General features: G+C 38.5%; 1 protein-coding gene across 3 annotated transcripts in view; it reads left to right on the forward strand.

The window, feature by feature from the left end:
- ldb2a (LIM domain binding 2a) overlaps positions 1–16,891 on the forward strand; it is an 83,271-nt gene that overhangs the window by 66,356 nt on the left and 24 nt on the right. Inside the window, exons 6-9 of one of the 3 annotated variants that reach the window (XM_083560650.1) lie at positions 2,871–2,994; positions 6,799–6,852; positions 7,741–7,880; positions 14,938–16,891. The exon at positions 14,938–16,891 is cut by the window's right edge and continues 24 nt beyond it. In XM_083560650.1, coding sequence (XP_083416776.1) covers positions 2,871–2,994; positions 6,799–6,852; positions 7,741–7,880; positions 14,938–15,168 — 549 coding nt within the window. In that variant the 3' untranslated portion in view covers positions 15,169–16,891. The remainder of the gene's footprint in view (positions 1–2,870; positions 2,995–6,798; positions 6,853–7,740; positions 7,881–14,937) is intronic. The other 2 variants (XM_083560652.1, XM_083560651.1) reach the window with 2 other exon arrangements.

Below are 16,891 nucleotides of genomic sequence, written 5' to 3' on the forward strand. Positions count from 1 at the left end.
TTACAAAAGGCACATTGCCATAGCTATGACTGGCAGGCAGAGAGGCCCCACCTCCCTAATTATGACTGGTAGGCACAAAAGCCCCACCTCCATCATTATAAATGGCAGGCACAGAGACCCCCCCCCTCCTTAATTATGACTGGTAGGCACAAAGGCTATACTTACTTGTGAATGACTGAAAGGCACAGAGGCCACACCTCCTTAATTATGACTAGAAGGCACAGAGGCCCCACCTCCTTAATTATGACTGGTAGGCAAAGAGGCCCCACCTCCTTCATTATGATTGGCAGGCACAGAGACCCCACCTCCTTAATTATGACTGGTAGGCACAAAGGCCCCACCTCTATAATTATGATTGGCAGGCACAGAGACCCCACCTCCTTAATTATGACTGGTAGGCACAAAGGCCATACTTACTTGTGAATGACTGAAAGGCACAGAGGCCACACCTCCTTAATTATGACTAGAAGGCACAGAGGCCCCACCTCCTTAATTATGACTGGTAGGCAAAGAGGCCCCACCTCGTTCATTATGATTGGCAGGCACAGAGACCCCACCTCCTTAATTATGACTGGTAGGCACAAAGGCCCCACCTCCATAATTATGATTGGCAGGCACAGAGACCCCACCTCCTTAATTATGACTGGTAGGCACAAAGGCCATACTTACTTGTGAATGACTGAAAGGCACAGAGGCCACACCTCCTTAATTATGACTAGAAGGCACAGACGCCCCACCTCCTTCATTATGATTGACAGGCACAGAGACCCCACCTCCTTAATTATGACTGGTAGGCACAAAGGCCATACCTACTTGTGTATGACTGAAAGGCTAAGAGGCCACACCTCCTTAATTATGACTAGAAGCCACGGAGGCCCCACCTTCTTTACTGGGGCTCACAAACACAAAGGCCACGCCTCTTTAACAAGAAATTGATTAGACTTTACCTGGGCTGATAGGCACAGTGACCAAGTACAACTGCCAGACACAGAAGCCACACTAGCCTTTTTAGCCCTATCAGGCACTCAAGCCATGCTTACCTTACATGGTCTGGCAGGCACAAAAGCCACACCTTCTTAACTATACCACACCTCCTTAACTAGTGCTGACTTTACCCAGACTGACAGGCATATATACCCATTGTACTTTACTAGAACTGTCAGACAAAGAGCAAGTCTCTTTAGCCACAACTGACTTCCACAGAGGCAACACCTACTGTACTAGAACTGACAGGCACATATTGTGTAATTCTAACTATGACTGACAGACACAGAGGCCATGCCTTTTATAGGGCTGCTCAACACAGAAGATATTTTGACAATGCTAATTTTACAATGCTCTTTAAATGTGGCTGACAGGCATAGAGACCACATTTTCATAACTAGGACAGGCCGAGACAAAAACCACACCTGTTTTACTAGCTATAATGTCTACTATACTAACCCAGACAGTCACTAAAGCCATGCCCCTTTTGCTTATATTAAAATTGGATAATCAAGGCCATGCAAGCTTTACATGTAATGACAGGCGCAGACGCTGCAAGTAAAACTGACAAGCACCTTCTTGTTAACTGAGACAGTCAGGCTCCAAGACCACACCTCCTTCATTCATATGAAATAAGATAATTAAGGCCACACCTCCTTTACTAAAACTGTCAGGCATTTTATTCATTTGTAATAAATATATAAATTAAGTGAAATTTTTTTTGACTGGCAGGCACAACAGCCACAACAGCCACACCGTCTTCACTAAGAATGTCAGGTGCCATTGTCACATCTAATTCATTTAGGTTATATATATGATAATGAATTTTACCCCTATTTAGTAAGACTGACAGGCACTTAGACCACACCTCCTTAGTTTGCAATAAATATGATCATTAAATTTGCAGCATGCTCATGGGAGTGCCAGTCATGAACATCTCTCACAGTTTCCCAGCTTTCAAATGGGGGTAAAAATACCTGGTAAAACGGGCTTGTTAGCATTATGTGTGTGTGTGAGGTTATCAGTGGCTCCACTCGAGCTCTGTTTCCTGAGCTGGGACGGATGAGGCGCTGTGGCTGAGGAAGACCGTGGGTTTCCTCACATTCATACTGGAAATAGCTGCACAGCCTCGGCCACTGGCCAGGGATTGTTCCCCTAGAATCAGTGGAAGTGTGAGGGGATGCGGCAGAGTCCGAGTGCAGGCTCCTGAAACCCAAACGGATGGTGTGTGTGTATGTGTGTGTATGGGTTTTTGTCTGTGTTGGCACATGACTGTATGTTTATCCACCTGCTACCTAACAAAGAGCTAAAATGATGTGTAGAATATGTAGTGTAATATTTGCTTTAATGTAAGAAAATAAGATGCTTTTTATATAATATATATTATATTTATATACAATTTAAAAAAATATTTTTTTAGTAATAATATTTCTATAAGTGGTCAAAGACAGATTTCTTTTATTAAATTATTATTAAATGATTAAAAGCCATTCATATCATTACATTAAACAATAATAGAGCTCTTAATGAAGGATTGTGAAGTATTAAAAATCTTTTTTTTTATATTTAACCTTAGAAATACATATATCCTTAGTATATAATTTCCCGATTATAAAACCTACTGTCCGATTTAATGATCAATCATGCGCATTAAAATTCTTACAAGTTTGCAGCGTGATTATCTGAATTGTAATTGTATTACTTAATTTTCTTATCTGTTTTATATTTCATTTCTAAGTAATTGCAGTCATGTTAGCTCTTGACTCACTGGTGAGACTTTCACCATTATTTGTTATGCTTGAATGTTGTTTTTGCTCACTAGCTGTGTGTGTGTGTGTGTGTGTGTGTGTGTGTGTGTGTGTGTGTGTGTGTGTGTGTGTGTATAGCTGTGTGTTATACTAGAGCCCATGCAGGAGCTCATGTCCAGACACAAGACATACAGCCTCAGCCCCAGAGACTGTCTGAAGACGTGCCTGTTTCAAAAATGGCAGCGCATGGTGGCACCTCCCGGTATAGTCACACAGACACAAATAAACACAAACTACATCGTGACTCACACACTGTCACATATATATGGGACATGGAATATGGATAGGGGATACTTGTACATACTAACAATATACATATATATTGAATGTTCAAAATGCACATACAAATGTGATTGTCATGAATTTATATAAATATGTATATAATATAGTATTCAATGTGCAGCTTGTATAGCAGTACATATTTACTGTCCTCTGAGAATAACTCAACATACAGCCATTATACAAGCTGCACATTGACTACTATAAAATATATCCAACTTTCATTTCTATAGTATTGTCCCTTTAGAAGATATACTAAAATGGTTGCTGAAATTTGAGGGGTGTACTCACTTTTGTCAGATACTATATTAGGGCTGTCAATCAATTGCAATATGTAATCGCGATTGGACAAAAAACTTTGTTTATTATTAGTCAAACCATTTTCAACAAAGAGCATGAAGAGAAAATATTCTTGTAAATGTTTTTAAGTAATTATGGTGTTTTAATGTACGTAAATCAAAATGTTTGCTATGTTTCCACACGGACGGTTTTAATTGCCGGATGTGTGCATCATGGCGGATTGAGACTTGGTAAAACAAATGTTAAGTGCTAAAAATTTGTTTACTTAAAGTTTATTATTATTTTAATAGGACATCGTGAATAAATATGTGTTGTGTTGAAAAGTTTAATTTTTTCCTCATTTACATATTATTTTTTTTTAATGATCAAAAAGAAATGCGAGCTGAATTAACGCGTTAATAAATATTTGTGCCGTTAAAATGAATTAGCGTTAACGTTAATTTTGACATATATATTGCTATATATATTTTCCACATTTAGTTGCTATTCTGTTATACTCTCCTGGAAAATGGGCCTGGGGTTTTCAATAGGGTTGAGGTCAAAGCTCTATAGCAGGCCACTCGAGAGCTTCCACTTTAACTCATGTAAACCATATCCTCATGGAATTTTTCTTGTTGTTACAATACTTTTATCCTTATAAATACAAAAGGTTTATGCAGCACAACTGCATAAACCTTTTGTATTTATCCTTATAAATACAAAAGGTTTATGCAGTTGTGCTGAAAAGTGAAAATACTTGGTTTGCAGTTTTAATCGTTTATTTTTTAACAATAACAAAATGGAAAGTGAGTGAACAAAATAAAAATCCAAATTAAACCAATATTTGGCATGAACACACTTTTTTTTTTTTAACCTTTGCACAAAGTCAGGATTCTGTAGGATTAGAGTCAGGTGTTAGTGCTAATGATCATCAATTTCATATGTAGGTTGAAACACAGTCATTAACTGAAAGAGAAACAGCTGTGTAGGGGGCTTTATTAGGTGCCAAACTCTGTGACTACGGTCATTTTGTGGAAAACAGCTTCATGTCACAGGTCATACACGGCAAGACAGAACATAGCAACGAAACACAAGGTAGATAGATATATTTTACTGTGACGTGTGTTGAGGAAGAACAGGATTCAGTGTGGAAGCATAGTGGGAATTTCTAGTGCGCACTGATGCGAAGTTCATTACAAGCGGTGCGGAACGAATGTGAAACTTTGCGGTTTGCTTGCACACATCCTGATTTTAGCGATTGACAGGCACAAGGCTCCATGAGGCCAGAGCTTTACTTAAATTTCACCAGTTACTTGAATTTCTAAAACAGTTTTGTGGGGGTTTTTTCCTACTTTTTCTCTTCTTTACTTCTTGAGTTATTCGTACTGATTTGCATAAATGCCATTGCTCACAGAACTTTATTATTAAAACTTAATTAAACATTAAATAGCACTATAGTGAGCATTGCTCCTGGTTTTGAGCAGATATGTTTAGCTAATGCTTTAACAAAGCTGGTTCGATTAGATTGTGTAATATCTAATAGCCAGTGCTAGAGAAATCATGTTTGCTAATGTTTGCACTTAACCGAGGTTGATAAATTATTATCAGAGGTTATAACATCTAAAAACAGGAGCTGTGGAGCACCTGATATTGATTAAGGCTGCTACTGATATAGGCTAGCTCTTTTGAGCTAAAATTCCCCTCAGATTTTTTTGCTATCAGTGTTGGCACCTCTCCTAATGAGTTGTTTAAACACATGGACTATGTCAAAGCAAGTAGATTGAAGGATAGATTATTATATCTTTAAATTATTTATAAAATATGCAAATATTGCAATGTAAATATCAGCAATTTTAGCAGCAATTGTTGCTCATTTTGCCCATAACATTTATTTTAGGTGACAAGAATAAGGTTAAAAAAAAATTCAGGAAAATTAAGATTTTCAAATATTCCTTAAAAAAATATCATGGGATATTTTAGATGGGGTTTTTTTTGTCATTCAAAAGGTACATATTAAGTAATTGACTGCCTGCTAAAAACCCAGCCTAGCATAATCAGAAGAAATGCACTCTTTCACAGCAAATAAGTTTTTTATTGCATTTTCATGTATATTAAGAATTAACAGTATAGTAGGTTTGGAAAATTGAATTTTTTTCCCAATAGTACTGCATTTGTGAACCTGACATTGGCACAAATGCAAAATCACACTTGGTCATTAGAATTCCCACATGTTCATGAACTCGGGTTGTTTTGTCTGCTGGTCAATTTGGATTCTGGTTCCAAAAAGACGTCAGTGTGACAAAGTTAGCTATATTAGCATTTGTAAAGCTGTCAGAGAAGCGAGTATTAATTGGTGGGATTTTTCTCAACTTCCTGCTCCTGAACCTCGTCTGGCCTTCGAGTTAATCTCCACGTTGTGAATCCTCTGTAACGGCCGTTTCCGTACGAGCTGCGGCTCCTTCTTTTCCTCCCATTCTGCTGAAACGCAGTCCGAGTCAAGGGCAGGAAGGAAGGACGGCCACGTTTCCACACTGATAAGTCCTTTTTTGTGCCGTTTCCTTGCAACATTAGCGCACACACACCCTCGGTGGTAAACACACCACAAGCCAGAATTGTCTGAATTTGCGTGTATGGCAGGTTTTTTTTTTTTTTTTTTTGGTGGATATGATAATATTTCTTTATTTTCTTTAGCCATCAGATCACATTGAGCTTTAAAGTGTGTCTATATATATATATATATAGTGCTTCTACGTGCACTACACTAAAACCAAGAACCGTTTAGAATCTCGATACGTGTGTGAGGCATTTCAGAAGAAATGCTGGTCAGCAGCATGTCTGCTTTCAGTTTGCCAAGCAAAATTGGGCAAAGAACATCAGGATCCAGATGTGGCAATCTAATAGAGACATGTCCCAGATGTATCTGTAGCTGAATATGGTTCTACCAAAGTATCAACAGATGGAGGGGGTTGAATACTAAAGCAACCAACACATTTTTTTGGCTTTTTTTTTGTTTGTTTAATTTAATTAATCTTGCAGTCACAATTAAAAATATAGAATGCACCATATTGTGGAGATCAAACTGTAAAACTTTTAATTAAAATTTTTTATTAGTAACATCGCAAAATGTGGAAAGGTTCAAAGAGGGGATAGGGGGTTAAAACTTATGCAAGGCACCGTATTTGCTAATAATTTGCACAAAGCTGCCGAAAAAATTACACAGGAATATTTATGCTTTCTAAATAATAAAACCATCATATTAGTCATCTAGGGAGTGTTTTAAATGTGATTTATCTGAAGCATAATGTCTACACAGAAACCTAGGAGTTTATTTCATAATTTTATTTAAATTATTTCAGCATTTGTGTTTAAACTTTGAGATCAGATTTAGTCTGCTTACTTGACATCTAAATTTACATTTTCATAATAAATTCGTCTTTTTTTTTTACAGCAGGACATCCACAGAACTTCAAAACGGAAATCTTCCCCACAAATCACAAGAAAGGTGTGTATTCTATCTCCATTTTTACGACGCCTTCTCACCAGGACGCAAATTACGTATGTTGGCAGTTTTTACTCTGAATACTAAATAAAAATGTTTTTCCTTATGACAAAATCGGTTCAATATTAAGTCAAAAGTGAGTAAAAATTTTAGGTCTATTAAACACGGCAAAATTTCTAAAATGTCTCAAGTGGAAATTGAGGTCTAAACCTTTAGAATAATAACTATTAGAACATTTCGACAAATAGACATTATTATACTTATTACAGTTTAATGGTTATAGCTAACTTAATTCCAGGCTTCTGTTTACACTTTTCTGGCCCTGACAGTTATCCTTAATGAAGCTGGAACAATTCAGATTATTTTCAAAACAAAACACTTACAAGGAATGTTTCATTTGTAATATTTCATTTCAGATTGGGGCATCTTAAAATTGTAATAGTAATATCACTTTCCAGTTAAAATTTAACTAAATGGTAAAAAAATAGATGTCTGTCTGTCTGTCTGTCTGTCTGTCTGTCTGTCTGTTTATCTATCTATCTATCTATCTATCTATCTGTCTGTCTGTCTGTCTGTCTGTCTGTCTGTCTGTCTGTCTGTCTGTCTTTCCATCTATCCGTCTATCTATCTGTCTGTCTGTCTGTCTGTCTGTCTGTCTGTCTGTCTGTCTGTCTGTCTGTCTGTCTGTCTGTCTGTCCGTCTATCTGTCTGTCTATCTGTCTGTCTGTCATATAACTGCTGTCAGGGCTTTATATAGGAGATGTCTCATATGTGTGTGTGTGTGTGTGTGTGTGTGTGTGTGTGTGTGTGTGTGTGTGCGCGCGTGTGTGCCTGTGCGTGGGTGTGTGTGTGTGTGTGCGTGCGTGCATGCGTGTGTGTGTGTGTGTGTAGAGCCTACTCGACAGACCACAACAAAGAGGAGGAAGAGGAAGAACTCGGCCAGCAGTGTGTCTAACAGCAACCACGGCAACAGCACAGGCAGCAAGAAACGCAGTCCGGCTAACAACTTCAGCCTGAGCAGCCAGGTACCTGTAAGCATCTGAGTTCCTCAGTTTACACACATACACACACACATACACACACACACACACACACACACACACACACACACACACACACACACACACACTTAAACACTTAAACACTCAAACATATTTAATAGCACATGTATAAGAGCAGGTGCACATCATCAGCATCTGCAAGTACTGTAACAAAGGGTATATCAGTGTACATATGAAATATAAAGGTAATCTAGGATATACTTGCACATCTACACACACCTACAAACACCAACACACACCACACACAGATATACATTTAGCAGTCAGGACAGATTTGGGCGATTTGTGACAAAACAGATCAAATAGACAGAATCGGTGCTGCTGTTAGAGATAGAAATTGATGCTGTATGTTTATTTATTCCTCATATTTGAGTAAATCAGTAAATCCTGAAAACTCGAAATCAACATTTCCATTAAAAGCGTTCTGCTCATTTGACAGAAAGCCAGGAGGTGGAGAAGCTGCGATTTTCATTGGGAGTGACGAGGATGGATAGGATTAGAAATTAGTTTATTAGAGGGCTCGCGCGTGTAGGACGTTTCTTTTTAAGAGAAAGTGAGAGAGAAGCGATTGAGATGGTTTGGACATGTGCAGAGGAGGGACATGGGGTATATCAGTAGAAAAAGAGGAAGGGAAGACATGCAGGTGGATAGGTTTAAAGAGACAGATGTAGAGGACAGAGCGATACGGAGACGGATGATCAGCTGTGGTGACGCTGAAAGAAGAAGAAGAAAAACGTTCTCTCGTAATTTCGACTTTATTCTCGTAATTTCGACTTTATTCTTAAAATTTTTCAACTTAATTTTCATATTGCTGTGACTGATTTATTTTAATGTGGCACTAAAACACCGTCTTACTTTCTGCTTAAGATAAACGCAAAAAAAAATAAACGGTTCAGAAAAACAAATCAGGGTTTTTTTTTCCACAAATACTCTACATTGTAGACAATTGTCTATTCTAATGTATATGTTCTCATCTATGCTTCTACACTCACACAAGCTTCACCGACCGGTTCATTTTGTAGCTCTGGGGTAAAAGCTTTTAGGGCATTAATTATACAAGTCCAGCTCGCGTTCGGAGCCTTTCGTCCCGCAGAGTTTACACGACTTCTTATCGTTTCAAGCTTCTGTTGTAAATGGAGCCCAAACACCAAGCAACTGTAATGTGACCTGAGTTCAAGGAGATACACGGTCTCACATCATGATAAAACGTTTGGTCTCCGAGTTCAAGTGGCGGGAAAATTTAATGGTACAGCATCTAAAGACATCGTGTTCAATTGTGTGACTCCGAGTTAACAGTTTGGGGAATGAGCACATACGGCTGGAAAAATCCAGTGTCTCAATACTTTTGTCTATTCTACTGTGTATACAGTATTTATTTTTTTGTTTAAAGAAATTTAATTTCACAGCGTTTGTGTACAAGCAAATCTTGAAAATCCAAGAAATGTCCAAGAATCCAATATATTTATATTATATGAACAACATTATAATTATTTTGATATAGTTTGTACTGCTAATAGTCGAGATGAATTTCTTTGGGATCATATAAAGCTACAGTACAATGTAGCAGGATGGAGGGAGCCACCAGGCAGGAGGAAAAGAGGAGGGGAAGACATGCATGTGGATGGGTTGAAAGAGACAGATGTAGAGGACAGAGCAATACAGAGACGGATGATCGGCTTTGGTGACCCTGAAAGATGAAGAAGAAAATCGTTCCCTCGTAATTTCGACTTTATTCTAGAAATATTTCGACTTTACAAAATCAACATATTATTTGGATATAATTTGTATTGCTATAAATCGAGATGAATTTCTTTGGGATCATATAAAGTTACAGTACCAGGTAGCAGGTATTTTATATTTATTTAAACTGTAAAGAAATGACTGGTTGAGAGCGTTAACCCGGGGCGTTTATCCTCAAGTGCCTTTTTTTTTTTTATTTATCTGCAGGCCTCTCGTCCCTCGCGAGTCACACTCAGCCCTCCGGGTCAAACGCACACTTCAACCCACAAGTGTTACAGCTTTCACCAAGGGAGCAATAGTGGGAAGCAGGGGTTGCATTTATTTGCAAATGGCTGATGGGATTTGTAGTGCGTCACCGTTCCCTAGAGTAGCAGCACACAATAGGACCTGCGAATGCTGACTGGGAGATTAATTCAGATTTGGAGCGCGCTCAAGCTCTTCACGCTTCTGCACACTCTGCTTGAGATTACTAGTCAAATCTCGGAGGGTTGAAAAAAAAGGAGATATTTTTTCGATTTGTATTTTGACGTATTGCATTTTCTGTAGGCAGGTGGGCATTAATCGTACAGGGTAGAAAAAATAATATATACAAAATTATTATTACAAAAAAATATAATATAATATATATATATATATATATATATATATATATATATATATATATATATATATATATATATATATATATATATATATAATATGAAACAATTATTAAGTATTACATAAATGTATTTAAATATATTTATATATACAAATATATATTTGTATATATAAATATATTTAAATACATTTATGTAATAATAATTGTTTCATATTTTCACTTATTCTAGCATTATATATTTTGTCTTATTATTTGGAAATAAAGCAGGTGAAATGAGTAAATAAATTAACAAAAAGAATAAAGCTAAAAAAAAAATCACAATATTAATTGTTTTAAAAAGATTCAGTTGGGATGGATGGATGGATGGATGGATGGATGGATGGATGGATGGATGGATGGATGGATGGATGGATGGATAGATAGATAGATAGATAGATAGATAGATAGATAGATAGATAGATAGATAGATAGATAGATAGATAGATAGATAGATAGATAGATAGATAGATAGATAGATAGATAGTCACACTGTGTGTGTTTATTCTTATATGTGCATTATGTTCATTCTAAATCCTTAGGATATTTGACTTTGTGTGTGTGTGTGTGTGTGTGTGTGTGTGTGTGTGTGTGTGTGTGTGTGTGTGTGTGTGTGTGTGTGTGTGTGTGTGTGTTTTAAATAAAATGTACAGTAAGTAAAGATCAGGTATGTTTTCTATCTTTTAGAAGGTGTGGATTAATATGTTTTACTTGTTTGCATAACAATAGTAACAGCTCATTTTGCTGAGACTTGTATATAAGGTGAAGTTTATGTAATATTTTTTGAAGGAGTCTCCAGCGTCAGAAATAAGAAATCTTCATTTCAGGAAGAATTGTGATTCGGCAACGCAACAGGTTGAGTTTTTATTACTTACTCTATTTACTTTAATAAAAAGAAAATCAGTGTTCACTGGTAAAATGTAAACGTTAATATAATCTATCTATAAAAGATGATCATAAGAAAAAATAAGGTTATGTATCTATAAATGGATAAAATGTACACTACACTTTCACTATATAATCCAACATAGAAAAAGTTTATCATTTTGCTCAGACCTCTTTAGCTGGAGTGGAACATCTGAGAAAAAATCTTCAGCTAGTTGTAGCTATTTGGATAAAGTTCTTATTAATACCTAAAGGGGCGGTTTGTATTATTTTAGCTTTTGTTCTACCGTCAAGGAGCTTTGCATTAGCATTTAAAACAGCAAGTCTATTTCTTCCCCCTGAACCATTCAGCTCCAGTCCTCTCTCTGCTGTGTGAGATGTCTTTTAGAAAAAAGGGAATCAGATCATTTCTGGGCCAAAAAAACTCAACAGTAAATGTTCCTATGTATATATTTTTACATGATAGATCTACATGATAGCGGATTTGTTTCGATGACTGCGAAAAGTCTGGTCACACATTTCAAACCTGTTTTGGCTGTTTTGAATTGATTATAATGGCTAATGCAATGAGTATATTAGCATCCAAGTGAGTTTGCACTGTGAAAAAAACATATTTTGGACTTCCGGAATGAGGTTTTTCTCTAACAAGCAGCATTAACAAAAAAAAGCTACAGCTTATTAGTATGTAGCAGCTAGCAGCTAAGAAAAAAGCGCACTGGCTAATCTTTCGGCTAGCAATAATAACGCGACACGAAACATACGAAACGTGACGTTAATTTACACCAGTGCCTGGCTGTTCTGTCCCCTTCAAGCTCTGTTCCTTTCTCTGTAGGAACGACTTTAATTGCGGGAAAGTCCTACTCGCTCTGGAAAGAACATGGGCGCACACTTACATGGCACACACATACACAGAGTGAGAAAAGTGTTGGTGTGAGCCACTGAAGCGGTGCCAGCTCTCGTTATCAGTATATATATCTGAGTGGGAGTGTGTCACGTAACGCTCGGCCCCCTCCATCTTCAAGCGAAACACGGAGCCTGTGGATCCGAGCCCATGCTTCGCCGAGAACTACATGCTGCTTACATATGTAGCGTGAACGTTTGGTTTTGTCTGTGTCTGTTGTACAGCAATGAGCACTCCTAGACGTGAGCCCAATCACAATGAGCCGGTCACGTGATCGCCCAGCGGATCGGCGCGAGGCAGGGGTGGAGCGAACGCTGTTTCAACAGTGCCCCCTAGTGCTGCATCACAGCGTTGTGTGGTTTTGCAGTACTGATACACAACTAAATACTCCGTCCTACATTGAAATAGCGGTTTAAAACTGAAGAAATTTGATTGCGCAAGAATATAAGATAAATGTCTATGAGCTAAATGTATAGAGTTGTTATTTATGTCTGTACATCTAAAAGTCACCAACAGCAGAAACCAAATGCCTTGTGTGTGTCAGCACACTTGGCCAATAACACTGATTCTGATTTAGGCGTAAATTTTGAAAAGAGAAGAGTGAGCTCTGAGGAGAATTTGTTATACGTCAATACGATTAAGATTTCTGTAGTAAGATTGTACTGACACAGTTTAAAATAAACAATTTAATCCGTCCACCTCATTTTGAATGTACTTCACCATGGCTAGGGTTGTGAGAGGTTCATTATTTTTTGGCTCACAGTTCCTTATCAAATAAAATAAAATAAAAAAGCAATAATAATAATCTGCATAATAATCTGGAACCTACAGTAGAATTTTGGCTAGTAACAGAAATAGATACAGAGCAGGCATAGCATTATGACCACCTGCCCCATACACAACAAACTGCGATTCACTGTGTATTCATTGTAGACACCTTTCTATCAGAAACAGCAGTTTGAGCTACAGTAGCTCATGCATTAATGAGCCTCGGCCGGCCATGACTTTGTCGCAGGTTCACCACTGTTCCTTCCTTGGACCACTTTTAATAGATACTGACCACTACAGACCAGGAACAGCCCACAAGAGCTGTTCGGAGATGCTCTGCCCCAGTCGTCTAGACGTCACAATTTGTCCAACTCGCTCAAACCCTTACGCTCACCCATTTCTCCGGCTTCTAACACGTCAACTTTGAGGACGAAATGCCATCAGTGTTATTCACCTCACCGGTCATAATGTTATAATGTCAGGATACAACTTGCCGTGAAATTTGAACCTGATCGGTTGCTCACAAATTTGCGCATTAGAGTCAAGGGACTGTAAATATAAAATATGAGAAAAGAAAATGGTAGAAGCTATGGGAAAATATATTAGATCATGGTAAAGTGGTAGATAACAAATTGTGCAAATATATTTAGATGTGCAAAAGGGAAGTACAAAATGTAATGAGGTATTACAATAACAAACCAAAAACAATAACAGTGACCATAACAAACCAAAAGCAGTAACAGTGACAATGGCATCTGTACACCGGACTTTCCCAACCATATGAGGTTCTTTCCCAAACCATTACCACAAAGTTGACCCAAAACAGTTGTAAAGGATGCCTCCTAATGTCCTACATTAAGTTTGTTCCTTATATTTATACATTTGTCCCTGTTGAGCGAGCCAGTGGCACCAACTGGGTTGCACAAATTGTCCATTCATTATACTTTCATCAGCGTTAAGGTGTGCAGTGATTGACAGTAGTTTTGAGTCATTGTAGTAGGTTGTTGATATTGCAGTCTAAATCCATCTTCATATTTCTTGAGTGACTCAGTGACTTCATGGATCTTTAGGCTTTTAATGTGGAAGCATCCCAAGCTGCACTTATTCTTATGTTGAGCAAAAACACAAACGAAGGGAAGTGTATAAAAAAAAAAAAAAAAAAAAAACACTGACCTCTAACAAATAATTCCTCTTTCCTTTGTCACTTGAGGTTTAGGATCTGATTCCGAATTGGTGCTGGAGGGCAGAATTGTGTTTCTTTCGGCAGGTTTATCCACGGGCTAAAGCAAATGAGATGAGTACACGGAACACGATTCTTATTTGGTAGCAATTAGAGCTTGCTGTCAGAGCACCAGCTGGAACCTGTGAGATCCTGCACCGTGTGTGTGTGTGTGCGTGTGTGCGTGTACGTGTGTGTGTTCTTGGCCCCTGGTTTCACACCCTGAGTGAAGGGCGACAGTTGCCGTTCAAAAAACAGATGGAGAATTCGAGGCTCGTTGGCAAGCCGAGTCCTTTTTTTTTTTTCCCTGTCGCTAACATCGCTGCTAATGAGTTAATTAGCTATGTAAATTGACAAATCAGCATGTGGATATTGTGATTTAGTCCAAAAGCCCACCTTAATGAATGAGCGTAATTAAGGAGTGGAGAGGAGGAGCGGGAGCTCGGCAGCCAGCGTGTGGGTGAGGCCTCGGAGACCGTCAGGAGACGTGGAGAGAAAGAGAGAGGGATAAAGAGGATGAGAGAGTAGTTTAGAACGGCTAGTGATTTGATTAAGAAATATTTTTCGCAGTGTTTTTGTAAACAAGTGTTTTCGGCATAATCGACAGCACTGGAGTAGCCACTGATTGAGCAACTGTATTTAGCAGATTAGAAGATTAGCCGGTGCTGCCACTTCATCAGCAAAGCAAGGTAGAGTTTGTGAGGAATAAATCACTTCAGAGCATACGGTTATACAGTAGGTGCAGCCGTTACGTTACTCGGTGGTTCTGTGGTTGAACGCCCCGAGTAGCTTCCACAGTTTCTTCATTTTTTTAAAGGTTCATGGCCTTAAATCTATTTAAACAAATGCACTAACCCCTTTATGGTATGATTGGCAGGACGTGATGGTAGTCGGCGAGCCCACTCTGATGGGCGGCGAGTTTGGAGACGAGGACGAGCGGCTGATCACGCGGCTGGAGAACACGCAGTATGACGCCACCAACGGCCTTGACGACGACGACGACTTCACCAGCTCGCCGGCGCTCAACAACAGCAGCCCCTGGGCTAAAGCGCCGCCGGCGGCTCAGGACAGCAAACCCGAGAGCACGGCCTCGCAGGCCTCACAGTAACCACACGCGGTTCTATCTTTTTCTCACCCCACACTCTCTTTTTTCTTCTCTGGCTTTACTTCTGATTTCCATCTCACGTCGTCCGGGGCGACCATTTTTTCACCACAGACTTTTGAAGGGTCCAGCGATACACAGCACTGAGAAACTGAACAGGCCCTGAGAAGGTTAACGGATTTTTGATGAAGACGAAGAATAATGTTCAGATGAACTTCAGGCGGTCATTGAGGTAGCAATACATGTCCATAGCGGCTCCTGTCTGGACGACAAGCCAATCAGTGACGAGGTAACTGCGGTTGGATGCGCCATCATTGGAGAGCCACTGAGACCTGGTTCACATTTGCATTCACATTGATTTCGAAATCTTTTTTCTTAATTTTGCACATTTTTCTCCATAGCCTAAACCACATACCGTACCACGTTAGTATGCGGTTTAGGACGTAACCACTGAATCTGAACATACACGGACAATGCTAAGGGAAGGACAGGCTTCTCTAGCTGGATCTTTTTTTTTTGTTTTCTGGGTCTCGACGTGTTATTTTTAAGGATTTGTGAATATTCTGTGATCTCCTTGTACAATCTCGGATCGAAGGCACATAGGACAAGCATATTCCCTCTGTATCCCTTTAACAAACCTTTCACCAGAATGGACTGTAACTCGTTGCTGCATGATATTTTAAAATCTGTAAACTGTTTTTTTTGTTTTGTTTAGTTTTTTTGTTTCTTTGTTTTGTTTATTAATTGTTCCGAGGCTATGTTGTGTCTAGTTTGTCAGGCTAGACACACCTACAGGGTCGTTCCTGTGCACATATGAACGCAGTTCGCTGTGTATAGCCCGTCCAAAACCACTGACCCTCATCCATGATGGCAGCTCTTTCAATCGACCTTCAGGTTTCTTTTCCCCGCTAATGTGCACTTGATGAGAAAAGAAAGAACAAGAATTGCTAATCTGGGATTAGCTAACTCATGCACAGAGATATACACACACAGGATATTCTAATTAATTTAGCAAAACCTCTACGCCTGTAACAGTCACGCTTTACAACCGTGTTCTGCAGAAAAGCATCGCAAAAAATGTCTCGTATTTCCTGTCTTTTCTGACAGGATTGAAACAAGGTGAAGTCTTTTGTTGTTGTAGCTCATCCGCTTTAAGGTTTCTTGCGTTTTCTGCGATGCTTTTCAGCTCAACACGGTTGTTATGAGCACTTAATTGAGATTGCGTAACTTTCCTATCAGCTCAAACCAGCCTTGTCGGGTCAAATGGCTCATTAACAAGACAATTCAACAAGAAGAACTGGACAGGTGTAGTGCTGTTTTCCCTTTCAGTTGTCCAGTGAATGTATTATTTTTGTGCTTTTTTTTATTAATATACAGTGACAAGACCCTCAATGATGATGATGATGATGATGATGATGATGATGATGAAGGTGATCATGATGACCTAGTATACACTCAACAAAAAATATATTATTCGTCTGTTCATTTGTTCATTTTTTTTATAGTTTTTATGACTGATTATTATTATTATTATTATTATTATTATTATTATTATTATTATTTCTCCCAAAGATCAAATGTATTTCCAATTCCAACACAATGGAGTTCTCGTGCTCCGATCTTGTATTATTAGAACTCTGCACCGTTTGTATCATATTTAGCAGAGCTGTTTTCGTGTCATATTCAAAGTCTTGTATGTATGCTTTGCTATTTTGTGTGCCAATAAAAT

Source organism: Silurus aristotelis, assembly GCF_946808225.1.
Source record: "Silurus aristotelis genome assembly, chromosome: 14".
Lineage (NCBI taxonomy): Eukaryota > Metazoa > Chordata > Actinopteri > Siluriformes > Siluridae > Silurus > Silurus aristotelis.